General features: G+C 42.9%; 1 protein-coding gene across 2 annotated transcripts in view; it reads right to left on the bottom strand.

Annotated features, from left to right (window-relative positions):
- The window catches only part of SOCS7 (suppressor of cytokine signaling 7), a 32422-nt gene that overhangs the window by 6053 nt on the left and 3186 nt on the right, over positions 1-23183 (bottom strand). The window contains exons 2-9 of one of the 2 annotated variants that reach the window (XM_036930382.2): positions 18647-18711; positions 16348-16452; positions 15790-15891; positions 14780-14910; positions 14136-14304; positions 11909-12037; positions 3044-3179; positions 2513-2662 (exon numbers count right to left, since the gene is read on the bottom strand). In XM_036930382.2, the coding sequence (XP_036786277.2) occupies positions 2542-2662; positions 3044-3179; positions 11909-12037; positions 14136-14304; positions 14780-14910; positions 15790-15891; positions 16348-16452; positions 18647-18711 (958 nt within the window). In that variant the 3' untranslated portion in view covers positions 2513-2541. The remainder of the gene's footprint in view (positions 1-2512; positions 2663-3043; positions 3180-11908; positions 12038-14135; positions 14305-14779; positions 14911-15789; positions 15892-16347; positions 16453-18646; positions 18712-23183) is intronic. The other variant, XM_036930383.2, reaches the window with a different exon arrangement.

Genomic DNA, 23183 nt, shown 5'->3' with positions numbered 1-23183 from the left:
CTCTGGAGCTTCTGGCCAATGGTGAGAGTTGTCGTATAATCACAAAGGCCAGTGTAGCTTCTACCTTCTGATTTAAGAAGGGTACTGTTCCAGCTGTCCTCTGATTCCGAGCAGCCTGCCAGGAATTCCCCAGGTAACAGCACAAACAGACCAAGCAAGCCATTCAGAACTCCCAAATTAAAATCAGCCTGACCATTAGCAAGTCATCAGGGTCAAATTTCACACCTTAAAGACCTTTCCCTTGAGAAGTGCTACTTCCCTTTTTGCAAGGGGCCCTAGGGTCTAAATCAGGAGCCAGTAAAGTGTCACAGCAAAAAGAGATCCTGGGAGTTCAGTTCAATCCTTTGGCAAAACATGACTAAATCCCACATTCATGACAAATGGTTACCCCCACCTCTAGGGGATAGATCCTATCAGGCCCCCTTACATCTCAGGACCTTTATACTTCTAGAACCACTTGCCCAAATCCTCTGCTTCCAGAGCCTCTCATGACTAACTCCTGGATATTCAGATCCTAGCTGAAATGTCACTTCCTCACAGAAGCCCTCCCTGATCATCCAAACTTGAGGAGTATCCCACCACTAATCATTAAACTTCACCCAACTTTATTTTCCCAACGTGTATAGTTCACTGAAATCAGCCAACTCATTTTTTCCATGTTTTCTATCTCTCTCTCCCTGTAACTGTAACTTAGTGAGATAGGGCTCTTGGCTATCTTGCTCAGCAGTCTCTTCCAAATTCACCCTGGGTACTTAACAAATATATATAGATATCTGCTGAATGAATACTGAATGAATAAGTAAATGGGCAACTCACTACCTCCTGTGGAAAGCCATTGCATTTTTGGACCTCTCTGTTAAAAGGTTCTTCTAAAGTTGGGCTGAAATCTAACTCCTTAGACTTAAATCCCTTGTGGTCCTTGTGGTTCCTGTCCCCTGGAAACCACACAGAGTAAGTTTCATCACTCTTCTTGAGGAAAATTCATCAAGCACTACTTTCAGCTATCAAGCCCCTCTCCCCCTAAAGCTCCTCTGCTCCAGCTTAATCACCGGATCCACAGCCCCCACCATCCTCAGCCTGTCTCTAAAGGCATTCCTCTTCCCATGGGCCCCTCCCACTCCCCCAAAAGCAAAACTGAAGGGTCCTAACTACTCCTTGGATAGGTGGGCCTCCCTGGCTCACTCTTCCCACCATAATCTCAACAACAAAGCCATTCAGCAGAGAAGTCCACCTAGACATCAGAGCATTTAGATGTTTTAGGAGTCACTTCTGAGGGTATATGACTAATACATAATTGAAGACAGGGTAAGGGATTGTACACCTAAACCAGGATCCTTTAAATTAAAATTGTGCAGGAAGAGCTATCGTTTCTCGATCTCTCTTCTTCAGTCCTCCACCCCTGGTTAATCCTTATTACCCCAGCTCATGTGCTTTGCCCCAGTGTCACAGGATCAGGGACTTCCAGAGCCAAGAGGAGACACAACTGGATTTGCCTTAGCCAAGGCGCAAGAAACCCATGGGATGTAAACATCAGTTGTCACTCTCTCCACTATAAAGAAAGCAGAGAGAGGGTAGGGAAATGAAAGCTCCCTTTTCATGCTAAGGTTTTTGCTCCAGTGAGTCTCCCCCTGTTTGTTTTGTGGGGGGATGGGATTGAGGAACAGAGACAGAAGAGGAGGCAGAAGTATTCGATGCTTAAAAAGGACACTCCACACTAAGAGGAAAAACAGCTGGGGTGGGGGTGGGGGGGTCACTGCACCCTGGAAGTAGATCACTAGAAAGTAAATCTTGTGTGCAACCCACACTATCAAAATCACAACTCTCAGGCAGTTTTGTTCCCTACTCACCTCTACCTTCAACGTTTACATTAATGCTGTTTAAAAGACTAATTCGAATTCATCTGCACAAGCCAGTATTCCAAGCTATTTTATGGGAAAATAAATGAGTAGAACTCAGTGTAGCAGTGGGAGAACAGCCTCTTAGATAATTGAACTCCCTGTTACTTCATTTATTCTTTTCAACAATTTACTTTTGGTGACCCAATGGATTTCTAAGTAGGAGAGCCAGCTTTTTCCTCATTGCACATTCCAAGCTGTGGGCCATGGTGGTGCTCTCAGCCAAGTGCATGCCCACAGCAATTAGAGGCATGTCTGTGTTCCCTTTGATGACATGTTCTTCCCCTTTGGCTTCCTACTTTATGTGTCACATGTGCAAAATCGGGGAGGTCAGCCAGTTTGAGAGAAGGCTGCACACACAGCTCTTGTGTGCCTCCTCCTCATTTACAGTCAGGGATTAGTCAAGCATGTTGCTTGGCAGATACTCTTTAAGCCTCTCATGTCTGTCTGCTCTTCTCCCGACTGGGGTATGTGCTCCATTATCAGAGCTGCTAACTCTAAGGGCAGATGCCTGGCTCTGGGACATACATATGGGGGCAGAGGATGGTGAGGAGGCCCAGTGCATGGTAACTGCCCAGGGAGAGACTTGGCTGGATAGGGAGGCAGACAGCTCATACCCTTGGTGGAGACCAGCAGGGGCCCCTTGTTATGTGGAGGGTTCCACCTCCTGCTTCTGCTTGGAAATGAGCTGCGCTTCCTTTAGAGACAGGTATGCCTCTTCCTGAGGGTCATAGTAGTAGAACTTACGGATATAAGAGATCAGAGGTCTGTGAAAACATAAAAATGTTATTTATAGATTACAAATGAAAGGCCACCTTTGTTCAACCCCTATATCCCTGAGATAACACCAAAGACTCTCTGTCGACCTGTGAAAATTCCCATTTTCTCACTTATTACAGTTCTGTCTCCTTCTGTCTTACCACTGCCACTCCACCCTTCATAGAGACTCAAGAAGGGAGGCTGACACACACACACCTTCTGCCTTCTGGTTGTAGTGTGTCATTTCTAGAGTTAGGTGCTAAGACATGGGAGAAGTGAGTGATGCCTGTGAACACTGCCAGGTTCTGCCTGGGCAGTCAGCTTGCAGGCCTCACTAACATTTGTAACTGACCCTCCATCCTGCCCCAACCCTAAAGATCCCATTGTACTTAGGCAGTGGGAGGTCTGGGATGTGATCTATCCGGACGAGCTGTCGGATGCGGAATCTGCAAAGGTGCTGGAGGGATTTGACATTGCTGAATCGGGACACTGGATAGAGCAGCTGTACTGGAGTTGGTGGCAGTCCTTCAAGAATGAAAACAAGAAAAATATTCAGAGGGTACAATGCAGCTAATTGTAATTTCCCTTATGAAGAGGGTCCAGGGAAGGGAAATGGGGCTTCTTTACAGTTCATATATGTGTGATGTGCAAAAACTCCCTTCCACAAAGAACTGCGGATTTCCACTTGCAGAAGCACCACTACCATATTCCAAACTCAAGGGAATCTCTTCTCCCTGCTGAGGGCCTCCCTAGCACCACTCGTAACAGCTGACAGTCTTGCTCTTCAGTGAATAATGCTAAGCTGGAGAGTTTACTGGGACCCACGCAGCCAACCTCAGGCCCTTGGCTTGCAGGGAAGGGCAAGAACCAAAAACACCCATTGGGAAAGGAGGAGCTTGTCCAGCATACCCAGCAGTACCCTGAAGGTGAAGCCTCAGGCTGTTTGGAGGGGTCCCACCAAATTCCAACTGAGAGGCTGGGATCACAATTCACTGCCTATCACTCCTGCATCTACTTCAAGCCAGGACAGTCAGATGTGGCCACCTCTTACTGACTGCTCCCCCTACATTCTTTTTGCTTCTGAAACTTCAGGTTGGGTATAGGAAGAGGGAAAAAAAGCATGACACTTTTCAAAGAAAAGCACCTAGAGTAGCCTGGGCAAGGTGGAATTAGTATTATTCAGTGTCAAAATGCCTGCTGACTGATGCCAGCCAGGCGCAGCGGGAGCTCCACACCCTCATGTTTCATCAACATCAGCAGGCTCTCTGCTGGGAAATTCCAACCCCCAAGGGTCAATGCCACAGAATAAAGACACCCAGATGGCAGGGACACTGAAAGAGGTTCAAGAGAACAGAGAATATTCTGGTTTCAATAAACAAAGGGGCTATGGAAGGTAAACAAGTAAACTATTCTCAGAAAGACTCTGCATTGCAAAATCTTTGAAAGAATTTTTTTCTTAGCCATCGTCACATCAAAGAAATTCTGTAGACACAAGTTGCTGGAAAATAAAATATCTACTATTTTTAGAGTTTAATTTCAAACAATTTTTAGATTTTGAAGGTGTGAGAAGAAAAAATTATAGCTTGCAGATTGCCTCCCAAAGCCTTTTCATGAGGTTGACAACTGACCTTCTAAAACAAAATTTAAATATATATTATACTGTTAACAAATAGGCTTATTTTAAAAACATTTAACTCATTTAGTCTTAAAACTATACTTTGAGACAGATACTATTATATCTCCATTCTATATCTGAAGGAACTGAGGCCTACCAGGCTTACAGAAAGAGCTCTCGGCAACGCTCTTTTAGACAATGCTGAGCTGCCTTGAACACCTGCTCTGTCTGGGGAAAAGACTAGCCTAAGGAACATCAAAGGGTTCTCCAGGAGTCTCTCCAGAGCACCTTCCCCCTGGCTGTCTGACAAGCCAGACACCGTGATTCACAACTAGCCTCTCTCAGTCCTCTCCTCACTCCCATCCTTTCAAGCCTAAGGCGTATATTTTGAAGCTCTGCAGCCCTCCCCCACTCACCTGGTTGGTCCTCTCCTCCTCACACAATTAAAAAAAAAAAAAATTCACACATGGATTTCTCTCTTGAATGCATTTAAGCTCAAGTGGTTTTTAAAATGATTTTGGGTTCAAATGCCTCTTTACCCTTTCTCTCGTATGTTTTAAAAATATTTTTCAGTAAAATTAAAATATGTTAAACAGAAAGCTTTTAGGGGTTGGTTGTAATATTGCTTAATTCAACATGACATTTCAGAGATAAAACTAATTTATGCATCTAGTTTTTTATTCCCAAAGACACAGTACTACAACAGGACTGGTGCCTAAAGAGGTCAGGATAATAAGCAGCATGAGATTATCTGTTCACCTCCTTGAAGTTTAATGACCATATATACTTGCCTATTTAATCATGTCACTTTTAGCCTTAGGTTCACAAATAGCAATTTGAAATCTATTAATTCTCTGATATTTTCTAGTGTCAACTTGACCATTTACTATTTGCCCCAAACATAGCAAATATTGGAGCTCTCACATCCTGAGTGTGTTAATAGAAGAGATTGGAAAAAGAAATGAACCCAAGGTTGGACACCAGTGCAGGTGAAAGGGAAAGGGTGAGGCAGGACAGCAATCATCAGGAACTTTCCTCTATTCTCAGTCTAGGGATCCTGGGCACAAATCCACTTTCCAGCCACCTCACATTTTCTCTTCCTTAGCAAGGACCAGGTTGGGGTAACAAATCTCTTCCAAACTGTTCCCTGAAGACCAGAGTTATCCAGCCCAAAACGTCAACAGTGTTGAATTGAGAAGCCTTGGGATATAGAGAGGACATGTCACTGAACAAGTACTTACAGGCTACATGATAGTCATGAAAGTGGAAGAGACCAATTTCTTTAGAGTTGTCCAATTCAAAGTGTGATTAAATAAACAAAAGGTGGAAGAGGAACCAAGATGGCGGCATGAGTAGAGCAGCAGAAATCTCCTCCCAAAACCATATATATTTTTGAAAATACAACAAATACAACTAATCCTAAAAGAGAGACCAGAAGACACAGGACAACAGCCAGACTACATTCACACCGGCGAGAACCCAGCGCCTCGCGAAGGGGGTAAGAAACAAGCCGCGGTCCGGTGGGACCCAAGTGCCCCTCACCCCAGCTCCCGGCAGGAGGAGAGGAGTCAGACCTGGGAGGGAGAGGGAGCCCAGGACTGCTAAACACCCAGCCCTAGCCACCCACACCCGGAGCACAGACACACAGTGTGTGCATGGGGTGCTGGAAACTAGGGAAACAGGACAGTAAGACCTGTGAGCGGGTCCCCACAGCCGGCGCCCCTGGGACAAAGAAAAGTGAGTGCTTTCTGAAAGTCTTAAAGGGACAGGGGCCCCCACAGCTGGACAGAAGTGCCCTGGGACACTTAGCCCAGCAGCTGCTAATCCTGGAGAACTCTGGGCACCCGAACCCCTGCAGCGCAGCTCAGAGGCCAGCCCCTCACCGCAATAAACAGCCTCCCACCTGTTCCCCCTCTGACGAGGCTCCGCCATATTGGAATAGCAACCCGAGGCAGGCCACACCCACAGCAACTGCAGAGCTAAATAAACTCCATAGCAGCCGGGCAAGATCAGAAGCCCCGTCTGCATGCAGCTGCCCAGCACAAGCCCCTAGAGGCCGCTGTTCTCCCAGGAGAGGAAGGCCATAAACTGGCAAGAAGGGACTTTTTCTTATCCAACACACACGCCAGCTTCCCACAAATATATCTATCGCCATGAAAAGGCAGAAGAAATTGATACAGACCAAGATCACAGAGGCAAACCCTGAGAAGGAGATAGACCTAACTGTTCTTCCTGAAAAAGAATTAAAAACAAAGCTCATAACCATGCTGTTGGAGCTGCAGAGAAATATGCAAGAGCTAAGGGATGAAGTCCGGAGGGAGATTACAGACATCTGGAGGGAGATTACAGAAATGAAACAATCTCTGGAAGGATTTACAAACAGAATGGATAAGATGCAAGAGGCCATTGATGGAATAGAAACCAGAGAACAGGGACGCATAGAAGCTGACGCAGAGAGAGATAAAAGTATCTCCAGGAATGAAACAATATTAAGAGAACTGTGTGACCAATCCAAAAGGAACAATATCTGCATTATAGGGGTACCAGAAGAAGAAGAGAGAGAAAAAGGAATAGAAAGAGTATTTGAAGAAATAATTGCTGAAAACTTCCCCAAACTGGGGGAGGAAATAATCGATCAGACCATGGAAGTGTACAGAACTCCCAACAGAAAGGACCCAAGGAGGACAACACCAAGACACATAATAATTAAAATGGCAAAGATCAAGGAAAAGGACAGAGTTTTAAAGGCAGCTAGAGAGAGGAAAAAGGTCACCTACAAAGGAAAACCCATCAGGCTATCATCAGACTTCTCAACAGAAACCTTACAGGCCAAAAGAGAATGGCATGATATATTTAATGCAATGAAACAGAAGGGCCTTGAACCAAGAATACTGTATCCAGCATGACTATCATTTAAATATGAAGGAGGGATTAAACAATTCCCATACAAGCAAAAGTTGAGGGAATTTGCCTCCCACAAACCACCTCTACAGGGTATTTCAGAGGGACTGCTCTAGATGGGAGCACTTCTAAGACTAAATAGATGTCACCAGAGAAAATAAAATCACAGCAAAGAAAGCAGACCAACCAAATACTAACTACAGGCAAAAAATAAAATCAACTACCCACAAAAGCAGTTAAAGGAAGCACAAAAGAGCACAGAATAAAACAACCAACATATAAAGAATGGAGGAGGAGGAATAAGAAGGGAGAAAAATAAAAAATAACCAGACAGTGTTTAAAATAGCTCAATAAGTGAGTTCAGTTAGACAGTAAGATACTAAAGAAGCTAACCTTGAACCTTTGGCAACCACGAATCTAAAGCCTGCAATGGCAATAAGTACATATCTCTCAATAATCACCCTAAATGTAAATGGACTGAAGGCACCAATCAAAAGACACAGAATAATAGAATGGATAAAAAAGCAAGACCCATCTCTATGCTGCTTACAAGAGACTCACCTCAAACCCAAAGACTATAGGAACAAAGAAAGACTGAAGGAACAAAACAGCAGCAGAATCATAGAACCTAAGAATGGACTAACAGTTACCAAAGGGAAAGGGACTGGGGAGAAAGGGAGGGAAGGGAGGGATAAGGATGGGGAAAAAGAAAGGGGACATTACGATTAGCATGTATAATGTTGGGGGGGGGATGGGAAGGGCTGTGCAACACAGAGAAGACAAGTAGTGATTCTACAGCATCTTACTACGCTGATGGACAGTGACTGTAATGGGGTTTGTGGGGGGGATTTGGTGAAGGGGGGACCCTAGTAAACATAATATTCTTCATGTAATTGTAGATTAATGACAACAAAATAAATTAATTAATTTTAAAAAATAAATAAATAAATAAACAAAAGGTATTTTCCTCATCATGTACTCCAAAAATGAAGATTCTCCCAAGTAAGAAGGCCATGTTCACTTTGAGTACAAGCTCTAATAGTGTCAGAGGTTTTGTGCTAATCCAGTCACATCTCTAGGAGACTTTGCCTGGTGTTAGGGATTTAGTTTATAATAGTGGAATGAATCAGATCTCAGCTTTGTTATGACTATGTTCCAATACTGTGATAAGGAGAGATAAGGGGCAAACCAATCTCAGATGCCTTAATTTTTACCAAGGGTCCCTCCCACAGGCACCAATTATTCCAGTTAATTTCCTTCTCTGCTCCTTATTTGGTACCATCCAGAACTTTTCCACTAGCTCTAGCTTTATGATTACTATGATCCCTGGCATTGCTTTACCACTAGTCTGGATGCCCTGCCAGAGCACATCCAGCTCTATATCTGAACCAGAAAAACCTGACTTTGAATCCCGGCTCCAAAACTCACTGTACCCCAGTTTCTTCATCTGTTAAAAAGAAGAAGAAGAACAGGGAGACTGTAATATCTCTTCAAAGGATTTTTTAAGGGTTAAATGAAATAATACCTGGCTTCCTGTAGGCATTCAGTTATCATCAGCCCAAAGTCTGAATAGGCTCCTTTTAGAATCTACCAAGTTAAAACCCGTGGTACAAATGACATATCCAACAAGGGGTTAACATCCAAAATATATAAAGAGCTCACACGCCTCAACACCCAAAAAGCAAATAACCCAATTAAAAAATGGGTGGAGGATATGAACAGACACTTCTCTAAAGAAGAAATTCAGATGGCCAACAGGCATATGAAAAGATGCTCCATACAGCTAATTATAAGGGAAATGCAAATTAAAACAACAATGAGATATCACCTCACATCAGTTAGGACCACCAACATATAAAAGACTAGGAACAACAAATGCTAGAGAGGATGCGGAGAAAAGGGAACCCTTGTATACTGCTGGTGGGAATGTAAACTAGTTCATCCATTGTGGAAAGCAGTATGGAGGTTCCTCAAAAAACTCAAAATAGAAATACCATTTGACCCAAGAATTCCACTTCTAGGAATTTACCCTAAGAATGCAGGATCCCAGTTTCAAAAAGACATATGCACCCCTACGTTTATCACAGCACTATTTACAATAGCCAAGAAATGGAAGCAACCTAAGTGTCCACCAGTAGATGAATGGATAAAGATGTGGTACATATACACAGTGGAATATGACTCAGCCATAAAAAGAAAACAAATCCTACCATTTGCAACAACATGGATGGAGCTAGAGGGTATTATGCTAGTGAAATAAGCCAGGCAGAAAAAGGCAAGTATCAAATGATTTCATTCATATGTGGAGTATAAGAGCAAAGAAAAACACTGAAGGAACAAAATAATAGCAGCGGACTCACAGAACCAAGAATGGACTAACAGTTACCAAAGGGAAAGGGACTGGGAAGGGTGGGTGGGAAAGGAGGGACAAGGGGGGAAAAGGGGCAGTATGATTAGCACACATAATGTAGGTGGGGCATGGGGAAGGCACTATAGCACAGAGAAGACAAGTAGTGACTCTACAGCATCTTATTACTTTGATGGACAGGGACTGTAATGGGGTATGTGGTGGGGACTTGACAATGGGGGGAACCTAGTAACCACAGTGTTGCTCATCTAATTGTATATTAATGATACCAAAATAAATAAAACAAACAAACAAAAAAAAACCCTGGTGCAGGCTGATAGAGCCCAACCAACCTAAATGCTTAGTTAGGACCACCTCTTCCCCATGCCACTCCTCACCCCTAAGAAAGTCAACCCATAGACTGCCCAGACCTTTATCATAAGTGGAGGGCAGCAAACAATGGTAAAGGAGAATATTGGCCTTGCCATCTTTGTCCCAATCGTTCAAAGAGAGGTCATTTTACTGGCAAATACTAACTCTGTATTGCCATTTCAACTTGATTACAACTTTAAGTGCAAATAAATATCCTACCTGTAGCATTGCTTATAGGTCCTAGAAAGACACTGCCAACCAATAAACACAATTCTTCTTCTTTATGTAGTCTCCATAAATCTCAGAAAACTCAGTTTTCAATTTGCTTACTGCTACTTTCTTCCACAACAGAGTGGTAGCAAATAGAGCATAGGAGTTGGAGTTGGGCCTGGGTCTGAATCCTGACTTTAGAACTGATCAGCTAAGTGACTTGTAGAGTAAGTAACTTCATTTTTTGAGCCTCAGCCTCAGTTTCCTCACTGGCAAAATGAAAATGGTCTTACCTATAAATTCACCAAGCTGACAGTGAATTTCGGGGTTGGTGGTGAGAAATTAGAGATATTTAAGTAAACAACCTGACAAAGTACCTGGCACACGATAGGCACTCAATAAATAAAAGCAATTATTACAAGCTCTAGCCTTTAAAAATGTTAAGAATCTCAGTTAAAATTTCTGTAGACAAGGCACATTTGTGGAACAAAATGAGCTACACCTGAGGAGTTTAAGAATCCAGAAGTCTCTCAAGGCTCTACAAGTAGAAACATGCTCCAGACTCCAGAATCCTCTTAGGTGATTTCTCTGGTTCACCCCCAAACAGCTGCCTCCGGGCCATGCCTCGTTTTGAATGAGCATGTGCTCTTTCCTTTATCTTTTTACTTATAACCTCTTTGGGCTGTGAGTCTATGAGTCTATGAGGGTAGATGTGGCTTATTTTTGATATTGAGTTACAAAATAAATATCTGTTAAATAAAAACCCACCACAAGCTACAAACTTTTAAAATTGCTAAGCAGAGTCAATTCCTATGAGAAAGAATTCTATCTTTTCCCTTTAGCCAAGTCAACTGCATGAGACCCAACTGTATTGACATCACTGAGGCAAATACTAAACAAAGTGAGAATTAATACAGTTTGCACCCTGTCATGCCTTATTTAAATCACCAAGATTATAAAGCACATTTCTGGTACCTGGCTCAATCCTCTTACTGATGTTCTGCCTGAGGCACCCCTACAATTGCTTCTTAAGAGTGATTTCTTGGCAACAAGTTTAAGGATCTTAATTTGATTCAATAGGAAAGTATGAAGTTCTCATTTTAAGTTCTTTTGTATCTTATAAATTCCTCAATTAATGAGCTTGTCATTTTACTTTTCTAAATAATATAAAATCAGATTCTTCCAAACCATCCCTTTTTCCCCCTTCAGAAAAGGTTACACACATACCTCTCTACCACACCAGCAGGCATGGGAACTGCCCAGACCTTTTAGGCTGAGGGAAGTCTTTATATCCAACACTGGTGGGAGACAAGATACAACAAAAAGCATCTAACTCTTTTAACAGCAAGTTTACTAGGAATGGACAAAATTCAGTGCACACTGGCCACTGAATTCAGCCTCTTTGACACTCACCATTGCCTTTCAGTGAATACTCTTTCACCTTCCCTGTTCCTGTGGAAATGACCTGAGACCCCTCACCTTTTCCACATGTAAGTGTAAGACACCTGGATCAGGCACAAGGAGACACCTCGACTGTTAAATATTCACATGATGCCTAGACAACGGGGACAGGATCAGTTTGCTTATTCATGTGGTCAGAGAAGCAAAGACTCCTTGTCAATATGTTGAGAGATTAATGAACAAGGGCAGGGAATTAACCACTGGACTCTAGAAAGAGTGGTTACTATACAAGGTAGAAAAAAAAAGCTGCAAGTAAGTGTGGCCTTTTTTTAGGGCGAGGGGCACATTTTGGTACCATATTGGATCATACCCAAGTACATTACATAATAAATGCAATTATAGCCTTACCTGGTACTCTGGATCTCAAGAAATAGAGAAACTTCCCATTCTTGGAGTGCATGATGGCTCTTTTAATGAACTCCACCACTGATTGACAACGATCCTCAAACTTGGGATGACACCACAGGCTGAAGGTTCCTGAATGGAAAATTTTAAGGAGCAGCAAAAAATGTAAAACTTACTTTAAAAAAGATCTGGGAAGCTGACTTCAACATTTTAATGATTCTCACTTCTGCGCTGGTAGTTGGTGGACAAACTTAATCAGATAAAGGTCCCTAAAAAGTCATCTTTTCCTGCTTGTTACACAATTAATGGAAAGGAAGATGTTACCTTTAGTAAGGCATAAATTAGGTACTACAAGGCTTTTGTTAAATAAATAAATAATAAATTCAAGTAGAAAAAAAGATATAAAAATGTTTGGTCAAGCATAATCACCAATCCTTAAATCATAGACCATAAGAAAAGACTGTCATAGCAAAACCAAGTTTAAATGACATCCCCTCAAGAAGATCTAGCTTCCAAGTATTCATGGAATAGTGGAGGAAAGACAGAACAGCACAAAACATTGTTTTTTTGTGAGTCTCACTTATTCATGTGGTAGGCACAAAAAAATCAAATTCTAAGTCTTTTCTTCTTTAACTTCCAAAGCCCCAACATGTTATAAAGATCCCACCCCGAACTTCAGAATCACAAAGGTAAAAGGAAATCTCAACTATGACTTAAAAAACAGCAACAAAAAACTCGAAAAACTAAACTTCTGTAACCAAAGGAATCATCCACCAAAATGATACTAATCACTACAGAGAATGGCAGATTTGAGTCTCTCAAGCTACTCTTACGAAATGAAGACAAATGTTCCATTACAAACTGGCAATGGAAAAGTCCATAACACTTCTATTAAAAATTCCATTTACTCAAGGAAGAAAAGTCCCTTTGAACAAACAGTAATTGGAGAACCACTTGAAAGAGTTCTCTCATTCCTGGCATCTCACCTATCAGAAACCTAGAGGTCAAGCATTTATTCATCATTCCCATGGCCTAATGATTTACCATTTTAACAGATTTATAAAAATACTTCACTCTAAAATGCTATCTTGCACTTTGTTTTTTGGTTTGTTTGATTTCTGCTTTTAGGAATAGCAGGAAAACAGACAGCAGTCTACCCCACAGTTAGGCAACTTAATTCTCAGGTCTTTGGACTGGAATTCCTCTCTTCATGCATCTCCAATGCAGAGGTAGAGCAGAGGAAATCAGGGACAAAGCTTCACTGACCTAACCAGCTACTGCCTGCACCACAAGAGAAGGAAATCAAATAACTCAGCAGAACATGGTGGTGCTGAGCATGAAACAGACTCTTACTTGAGATGCAACGTCTAATGCAGCTCACTTAAGGTTGATCACATGTGAGAGAGTGGAAGGATAGGAAGGGCAAGTCCCTGCAACTCCCCAAAGTTCTCTACACTTCTTAAATTTGTAGCATGAGCAGGCATTTTGACAAGAGATGTATTTACCCAGCCCTACCACCAAGGCCCATCGCAAGTTTCTGGTCCAGGTCAAATACAGAAAGCCCGGATGTCACTCCAGACGTTGTTTAGCAAGGAAGCTTCCAGACATGACTGCAGCATTAACCCCAATCTGACCACAATGAGAAGGTACCCTCAGGAATGAAGTAGACAGTCTAAAGTACATCAATCCCACTAACTCTCAGACTTCTGATGACTATTTCCTAAGAGACTACAAAGCTGAACAATGAAGAAATGACCATCACCATGCTGCCTGGCAGGAAGAGCTGATGTGACCAGCAGGCAAAGAAACCCACTACCAAACAGTCACAGAATTGACAGTATTTCTTCTCTTTGTAGATATGATTTAACACACAGTATCTCTAAATGTTAATTTAATTATGAACAAAGCACAGGAGAATTTGTCCAATGGTCCTAGGTTATTTCTTCCTTCTACTAAGAGAGTTTTATTGGCTTTGTTTACAGGACCTCCTATTTAGGAGACAAAACACTGAGAATACTTTTAAATGGAACCCTTACTTTCCTCCCTACCCCTGCCAACATTTCTTCTGTGATGGAAACCAGTGCCCTTAACAACATTCAATTGAATCTATGAGATTTCTCCCCTGTTTATAGTTCCTTTTCTGTGAACCCTTCCTATGAAAAGTCAGATAGCAAAGGCAGAGAAGGACAAAGGGGGAGGAAGCTGTTCTTCAAACACTGGCACCTCTTACCTCTGTAGTGCTCCATTCTAGTGTGATGGGTGATACCCTGTGATCGGAAACTGAGACTCAGGATATAACGAGGATCAGAGCTGTCGCGTACCAGGAAAGAACCATCTGGCTTCCCTTTCAGCTTCATCTCTGCATCTTCCCAATTCATTGGTCCCCAATACCATCCACACTACCAAAGATAAGAAGTGATCAAGTAGTTAACACAACAGACACAGGTCAAAGTTTTTAGCACAATCTTGCCCCCATTTCCAAAACATTTCAATAGATAAAGCCACTAAGACTGTCTTGATCATTAGCAACAAATATCAGGCTCAGACTTTTATCCTTCCAAAGTAACAGAAGAATAGTTCTACAATCAGATTATTAAGGCCCTGCAAAGGAGAGAAGAGGGAACTGGGTCCCAAATCAGCTTAAACTATGCAAACATTTCTCTATAACCTTTCTTCATCATGTTCACAATTTTTTTTCCAAGATTCAGTTTTACAACATTTCCTATGGAATTGATAATAGCAACATATTGTCTTGTCACTATAAATACAAAGGCAAGATTACTACTCTTCCTCTAAAAATAATAAAAGGAGAACCCGGAACACAATTAGGGAAGTAGGACAGGGGGCAAGCCGCTATCCTCAGGCACCACCTACCTTCTCCAGCTCTCGAAGGCTGGCTGCAAAGCTGCTTGAGTCAGGCCGGTAGAGGGGACACTGAAGGTGCTGGGGGGGCTGGTTGTGCAGGGATTCAGCTGCTCGGACGGGAGCAATCCGGGGAAATGCATCTGCAGAGCAAGAGAGTGGTGGTCACTTGTTTACCTTCTCATTGCTCCCATCCCCAAGTAGACCCTCCCCGCAAAACAGATGCTAACTGAAGAGGGGGGCAAGGCATTAGAAGCTAAGCTGAAAGGGTGGAAGCCAAAGCAGTGGGAAAAGCTGAATGGGCTGGAACAAAAAGCTGTGTGGGCTCGTGTAAGCTGTGAAGAATGGGTGGGGGCTTCTAACCCCAGGAAAGGGGTAGGAGAGCTGCTCACTAACCTGACTAAGGTGACTACTTCAGGGGCTTCACCAGCCTAGAGAAGTTGATTCCAACTTCTCTCACCTCGAGGTGAAGTGCCGGTAAGGCAGCCTTGGAAATAGTGACTCGCTTACTTGCCCAGGAAGAGTTAACGATTTTGCCAGGCAAGTAGAAAAGAATGCCGATTTCATTCATTTTATTCCTTGGGTACTGGAGGCTGGCAAAGCAGGTATGGGCTACTAAATGCTTGGTACTTATTTACAAGGCTGCAGTAAACACTAAAAGTTTAGAGAAACCACAGAACTTTGAAAACCAGCAACATATCAAACCTCTTAGGTATCCTGAAAATAAGGCAATTTCCTAAGTGATATCTACTCAAGGATTGCAATACAGTCTCAGCAGCAAAGAGACAAAAAATTAAAGATTTTTATCCCTAACAAAAGTCAGATTCACCTCCATAAAGAAAACAGGTTAGAAAAACCAGTTCTTGGCCTCATTTCCAAGGAGTTCTGGTCCAGCCAAGGGGATAAGATTCAAGCTTTTTCTTAGATTCTGTTATTTCCTTAAATAGATTTCTCCCATCTTTCAAAAGTTTATCACTTTGTACTCCCAACTCTTGCAAGTCTTGCCTCTAAGCTAAGCTAACCTGGGGCATGGGGTGGAGGAGGCGGAGGTAGGGGGAAAGACTGCAGGGAAGACCCCATCGGAGCCACAAGGACAGATGTAGGCAGCGTCCCACTGATATCATCTAGAAGAAAGAACAAAAGCAAGAGATTCAGAAATAGGAGCACAGAATGAGTGAAGTGAAGCAGAGGAAAAGGAGAAGGATCATCAGGCTGCCCTCTGGGGCAAGACGGCCTGACCTTCGCCTTGCCTTTTTGCACAGAGGGCAACAATCATCTTAATCTGGTTTCCTTTGCTTGAAAGCAGGAAGTAAGTGTATTTCTAAAGCAGTCAACTAGCAGTAGATTCAGGGCAAGATAAACACAGGTCTAATCAACACATGGACAGTAAATGTTACAGCATGCAGGTAAGAGACCCATTTAACCACCTAGGGATATGAGTGCTGAGAAAGGGACAGGAAAAAATTGGGCCATTATCAGAAATCCAGGAGCTTGTTTGGCTCCTGGTAAAGGACAACAGGTCCCAAGAGCTCACCCTCCCACTAGGGCAAGAAGGCAGGGGGGTGGGGGGCAGATTATACCTAGGAGGCTGAGGCTTCTTCTCGGAGGAGGAGGGGGAGTTGGTGGGTGAGGAGAGGTCAGGCCCCGCTGAGAGATGTCCACATCCACAAGTGACACAGTTTCACCTAAAGGATTCACAGAGCAAGCATGTTACAGAAGCACCTTGCCCAAAGCTGAGGTGGCAAGCAAGGGAGGCTGGAGATTGCTGGCTCTCAAAAAGCTCAAAATCTAACGCTTGCCAGAGCTGAAACCATACCAAACACCTGGAAGTCAATTTTAAATTCTATCATTTCTTTGCCCTGTTAAAGGTCAGTTTCTTTAGGACAAAAATATGGGACTAACAATGGAAAAGCCAGCCAATTGTGGTTCTGCCACTGATTCTATGACCTTGAACAAGGGGTCTTTATTCAAATGGGTCATACCATTTATTTTTACAGACTTGTATACCAGTCTCTGCCTTAGGAAGCAAGGCAAGTGGCTTGTTAAGAGCCCACATGGACATGGAAAGCAAGTGCCAGAAAACTCTAAGAGCTGCATAGCAAGCTGAATGCAGACATAAGTCCTGATGTTAGCTCCAACTTCTTCCAAAATGGCTTTCCTTTCTAGAGTGTGCAGAATATGCACTCATGAGAGAACCAACTTCAGATATCAAGTAGTTCCTAACAGCTAAGGCTACAAAGGCTGAAAGTGTATTTACAACCCTAATTGACTACTTCCACAGTCAGCCAAAAGTCAGGTAAGCTTAGAGGAAGCTTTTCAGTAGGAACTTGGGGGGGCTGGCAGGTGGTTTCTCTTATTTCCCAGCATTCATGCAGTTCTGTTCTTTGCCATCTACAATCCTTTTGGCCACTCAAAACCACATAACCTCTCTCCACTGGAGTCATCAGAGGATGAAGGGTATTTTATTAACAAAGGTTGACAGCCAAGAATAGGTTTGTCTTAGTGGGTGTGACCCTTAGGTCAGAACTCGGAATTTCTCTAATTTGGCCCTTAGGGTGTTATTTCCAACACCTTTTTCTTATTCAAGAGACTGAATTAGCCCCTCAGTTAGAATTAGAAAACTTCAGTATCTAATACACAGGGTTTTTTTTTACAAAGGCCTTGAACACGAAGTAAGATAAGCATAAAAGCTCTTCTAAAAGTCATCAGTGGAAGTCCTGGGAAGCTGGTGTTAGACATGGCATACAGCGTACTGAGAGCCGAGGTGCCCTCAGCAATGCAATGAGCCCACACAGCGTGCTTCCTGAAGGGCCAGAGGGGTCTAAATTGTAGGTATAGCACTTAAAGGATATAATTCAGGAGATCTAAGGCTGTCTGAACTACAAATGTGGGTGGTTCCTTACTTTGAGGAAACAACTATTAGCTAGAAAGACGTGCTCCTACAGGATAAGGTCCTTTAATTCTGGACGGGGTAAGAACAGAGACCCCCTTCTTCAACTATGCCTGTTACAGGCACCAACTCACTTGTTCTGACAGCTCACGGCAATCTAGGCAATAATGGGACCCAAGAGCCTGCTTAATGTCTATTCCCAAATCATACTTCTTTCATCCATCTTTTTGAGGGACACAATCTCCAAGAGTTTAAAATTGGGATTCTTTTGTAAAGGCTTTTCAGCCACAACTGATGAGGAGGGCTCAATGTCTGAGATTTGAGACAGTGTGCTAAAGACCTTGTTCTCTGCAGTTTTTTCCAACAGGAGCTTCAAATCTGACATAACAAAAGGTGTTCTTCCTTAAGTTCCCCATTAGAGAGAAGGCAGTATTCAACTGCTTTCCTTCTTAAGCAACTGTGTTCCCTGCTGCAAGAGGAAAGACTTAAATTAGACATAATGAAGAACTCTTAACAGCTGCAAGAACTATGAGCCCCTGAAACGGGTAAGACAAGAGTTCATGTAATCCCCTTTGCCTGAAGTCTTTAAAAATAGACTAGATGGATCAAGTGTATTAGACAGTCCATGAACTCCCTTGCAAGTGGGGACAGGCATGATATGACTTCTGGAGACCTTCATACCCTGTGAGCCTAAAAACTTGTAATTCCTACTTTAATTTACATGTGATGCCACGGCACTCAGCACTGCCTAATGGCCAGGCTGCCTGTTACCAGCAAGTGGCCTCACCCTCACACTATTTGGCAGCCAGTCAAGAACACATTCCATACCACAAAAACAGCCTCATCCTGAACCGAGTAGGCATGGGGTGAAGCAAGTAACTGCAGACAGGCCTGGAGCTCCCTCTGCGGTGAACCTGCAGGGGTCTTCTGACAGCTCTCCCAACACTCCTGCTTTTGATTGTCAGAAAAAAGAAGGAAGTCACTCTTACCTGTGAACAGGGGGCTGAAGGAGACTGGAGAAAAGGCACTTTGAGTTCGTGTCAACCTGGGTTTCCTAGGGGGTGAGAAAGCACACACAGAATAAGGGGGTGTGGACAACGAACACAGATGCATTTAAATCACTACAACACTCAATTCCAGACGCACTGAGAAACAAAGCAAACCCGAGTCATTGTCAGCAACACTTCTGTAATAAAGCCTAATATTTAAAGGGGAAGAATGAAATAATTAAGACAATCCCTTAAATAGATTTGGCTACAGAATTCACAGCCTACAAAGTAACAAATCCCTTTGGAGCTCTCCACACCCAGCACATTAGAAGAGTAAAACACCTTGAGTGGTAATTAGCAAGTCCATTCTAGAGGAAGGAAGTCAGATGTAGAGCTGATTTTCCTATGGGAGCCAAGAAAAAAGCTCTTGACCTGAACAGGTGCCACCTCAGAACAACAGCTTTCCCTCTGGGCCTGCCCCTATGGGCAGGAGGCCCCAAAGTGAGCCACAAACACACGTGGACACGTGAACATTACAACATGCACAAATGCCCCCAAGGCATGGGTCAAAGCCATCAGCTACAAGGGGGTCTCCTCAGGTTAGGGGCTCTACTTGGTACCCAAAGAAGGTAGCTTCTTCCCCTCTCTGAGCTGCCAGCTCCAGGGAACCAGTTAGAAAACCCAATCTCCTGTGAACAGATACACCAAAGGTAACTTCACTTTGTACCAATTTCAACCTGTTCTTCAGTGAGAAATGAAAGAAATCCAAAGACAAAGATTTTCTGGCTAGAACTGTGCTAAGCTCAAAAAGCTCACCTCAGGATGATGGGAATGACTACAAGGGGAAGGACTTGTGGAGGCCATGAAAATATGCTGTAACTTGACTGGTGCAGAGGTTATGATGACTATATATACATGCATGAGAATTAACAGAGGTGGACATCTAAAGAATGTAAATTTTAGGTGGTACGTAAACTACACCTTAATAAACCAGACTTTTAAGAAAAATCCCATCCCTGAATTGAGTGCCTGATTCCAGGCCTTATAGCTGGCTCACCTTCCAAAATTACTCTCACCCAAAGGACTAAATAAAACTTCAACTGTACCAATAGAGGGGGCAGAAGCAAAGAAAATCCAAAATGAAATCTTATTTAAAACTACTTGACTGTGGAAGGTCTTTATGCACTTAGGTTTTAACATCGACATCTGAGATTCTCAGAACTTCAAACAAAATTTCAAACCCATACTGGGAAGACCTTATTCAGATGTAGCTAAGAAGCTGGATTCCCTCTCCTGACCTATCTTACACTCCCTCAGCAACCTCCTCCATGCTGACAGGGGAGAAATCTAACAGCAGTGCCCACCGTGAATGCTCAACCCATGGCACATACAGGAGAGGTGGCTGCATCAAAGCAAGACACCACCACACACTCCCTCTGTTTGCAAAAGTCGCTCATGACAGTCTGCAGCTTAGTTTCAATATACCAAAGGGCTGGATTGGAAAGTTAATTCCACTGGACATGGACTTTTAAGACTGGAGAGCTTCCAAGCTGATTTCCACTTGATAACTTGGGGGTACAACATTAAGCTCGACAAAGAGGAATGTAAAGCACTGGCCTCTCAAAGGCTCACACCTCAGCCATTTGGCTGTTTGCCTCTTTTCAAAGGAAGCTGCGGTACTCTGCCATCTGCCCATGCTGGGGACGATTCTCTGCAGTGCCAAGCACTGAAGAATGGCAGTGCCCAAATGCACATGTCTTGTGGGGGCCTTCTCACTCCAGCTCATCTTGTCTCCCACCCACACAGATTTTTGAAGAAGAAAATCATAGTTTTTAGGATCTAGAAAAATACATATGACTCTAAAACCAGGCAGGGCCATTTGAGAGCCCTGGGATGGCTTTTTCTGGCAAATAAAGGGGACTCAGAGCTGGAAAATTGGAGAGGTAGAAAGTCTAAGAGGCTGAAAGGCTAGTAATGAACATGAGCACTTCCTTCTCTTTTCGGGAAGATGCCGCCTAACTAAAAATCAAAAGCGGTTTCTGCCTCAAGGGTCCTGACAGCATCCTAACGGCAGCCATTCATGAAAAGATCAATCTAAACAACTATAAAAAACAAAGCAAGGGAATAATTAACATAAAATTAAGGATGGTGGGTATGCAGGGGAGGGAGGAGCTGTAATCAGGAAGTAACACACAGGGGTCCTGGAAGATACTTATTCTATTTGCTAATAAGCTTGGAGATGGGTACCTAGGTATGCATGTCATTATTATCACAATACATATACTTTACACACTATGTTTTGTATATATGAAACATTTAAAATTGTAAAAGCCCACCTAAGCTGGATGTGCTGTTTTTTGGAGAGCAACATAAATGCCCTGATAACATTTTTAAATGATGCTTCTATATTACAGTCCCATGTAATATAGATCACCTTGACAAATATCAGGGTGCAAAGTTAAGTCACTGTAACTTTGCCAGTGGGTCACTTGACTCTCAGCAGCAGACGAGTTGAAGGGTGGGGTGGGATGGGATTTGGTGGGGTAGGCCTCAGGTGACAGGATAGGACAGGGGCAGCAGAGCACGTTAGACACAGGTCTTCTTTGAGGCTCGTGGTCCTTTGTGTTACTATGTATTGCTTGTGCTGCAGGTAGCAAAGGGACAGAATATCTCTATCCATTTGCACTCTGTAAATGACTAACTGTATAGCAACAGATCTGTGGAATAAAAGGAGGTAAAAGCATTAGACTAGATAGGCCAATACCACATTGATACAACCACTGGCCACTTTTCAAATTCCTTGAACCCTAAAGTATAAACAATGAAGTAATAATGCCCTCCTGCTTGTCAATAAATCCCCTCTACTGATGTCCTACACGTCCTTTCCTACAGTAACTTCCAAACTAGGATGTCCAAAAATCAGGTTTGCGGTCACACTTTACCTCTGCCCCTGCTAAAGCACTCAGTGCCAAGTCAGCCAGCCTGTGCCATTTCCAACACGTCATAAGCCAATGTCTGTTCATGTGCTACAGGCACAAAAACCATGTGTTCATTTTTAGTTCCAATACACAGACATCTGTGCAACAAGGTCAGATCCAAAACTCCATCATAAACCAACTAAAGAACCAATGGAGGGAACTTCCAGGGAAAAGCCAAGCAATATAGTCCAAGGTCTAAAACCTTAGGAATGATGGTGGGGAAAATTTTAAGAAGACACAAGACTCAAATGGACGCACAGAGATTTTCTGAAGCCAGGTTGCTCATTCTAAAAGAGCTGCCAACCACAACCACCTCATGAAATATAGTTAAATAGATCAATGGTGGGTGGACCCCAAACCCAAACATTAAGTCAGAACCTCCTCACCACACCACAAAATCATTTGCTCTCAGAATGGCATATTATTCCTCAAAAAGACCATTTGAAACCTGAAGACCCAAGAAAACAGAGAGAAGAGTTTCCCATGTCTGCCAGGTCTGTCCACAACAGCAGGGCCCCAAAGCGATGCCAAGGCAGCCTGCCTCTCTTTCCAGAACTGTGTCTTTTTTCCAAACAAATAGATAGGAAACTATAGAACTGTTCTCCATTTTTCCACCTCACAGCTATGAAGACTGCTAGTAATAGCCTCAACTGTTAACTCAGAAAAAAAACTTGAAAAATGAACAAGGTGCCCATTTCCCACCAAGTGTGTATTATATGATGATTCAAAAAGGTCAGATCAAATGCTATTTCTCACCAAGTACGAAGAAAGACAATCAGCTCAACATATGTGAAACAGACAAGGGAACTTCACTGGTTTTCCTGAAATAGCAATTCTATATTACACTGAAGCCCACAGGCATCAAGCCCAGCTCTTTGAATTCCAACATATGTGTGTTACAAGGCCTAGCCCAGTTCTCCAGAACAGAAACCTGATTAGTTGATGGGCCCATTTCTTCCTTCACTTGAAAGTAATTGTCTAACTCCTACTAGGCTTAAGACCAGTATATACAGGCAGATCCACTTAGCAGACTCTAAAGCCTCTTTAAAGAACTAAAGTTGATTAATGTTAAAATATGGAAACTGTTAAGCCTTATAAAATGATTATACAAAGTACTTTCTATTGATAGCTGTGAGAAAGGTATTGAGAAGAGCAGAGAGAATCACGCCCAGAGGTTACTGTAAAAGCCCCAAATTATACAGCAAAGACTGCAGAAACTCATAATTAATTCCAACCAACAATAAGGAGGAAGGCATATACCTTCTGGCAAAAGGCTGACATTTCTCTCATGGCTTCCTGGTCCTACCAATCAAACAAGGGAGCAAGCTAAAAATCCAAATTCATCCTTCCTCCCAACAGAGAACGCTTACTTAGGAGGTGCAGATCCACAGAAATCACAACTACCCTGGCCAGACTTACCAAGTTTCTCACAGCTGCGAGGCTGCCAGCAAGACTGGCACATAGTAAGCTGTGGAAAAGTTAACAAGCAAATCTAACAGCACCAAATCTTCAGCATAAAAGAAAAAAATTACCAATTCAATCTTATTACTTCTCTTCCA

The sequence above is a fragment of the Manis pentadactyla genome, chromosome 4 (assembly GCF_030020395.1).
Source record: "Manis pentadactyla isolate mManPen7 chromosome 4, mManPen7.hap1, whole genome shotgun sequence".
NCBI lineage: Eukaryota > Metazoa > Chordata > Mammalia > Pholidota > Manidae > Manis > Manis pentadactyla.
This window is presented reverse-complemented; position numbering and strand designations above follow the sequence as displayed.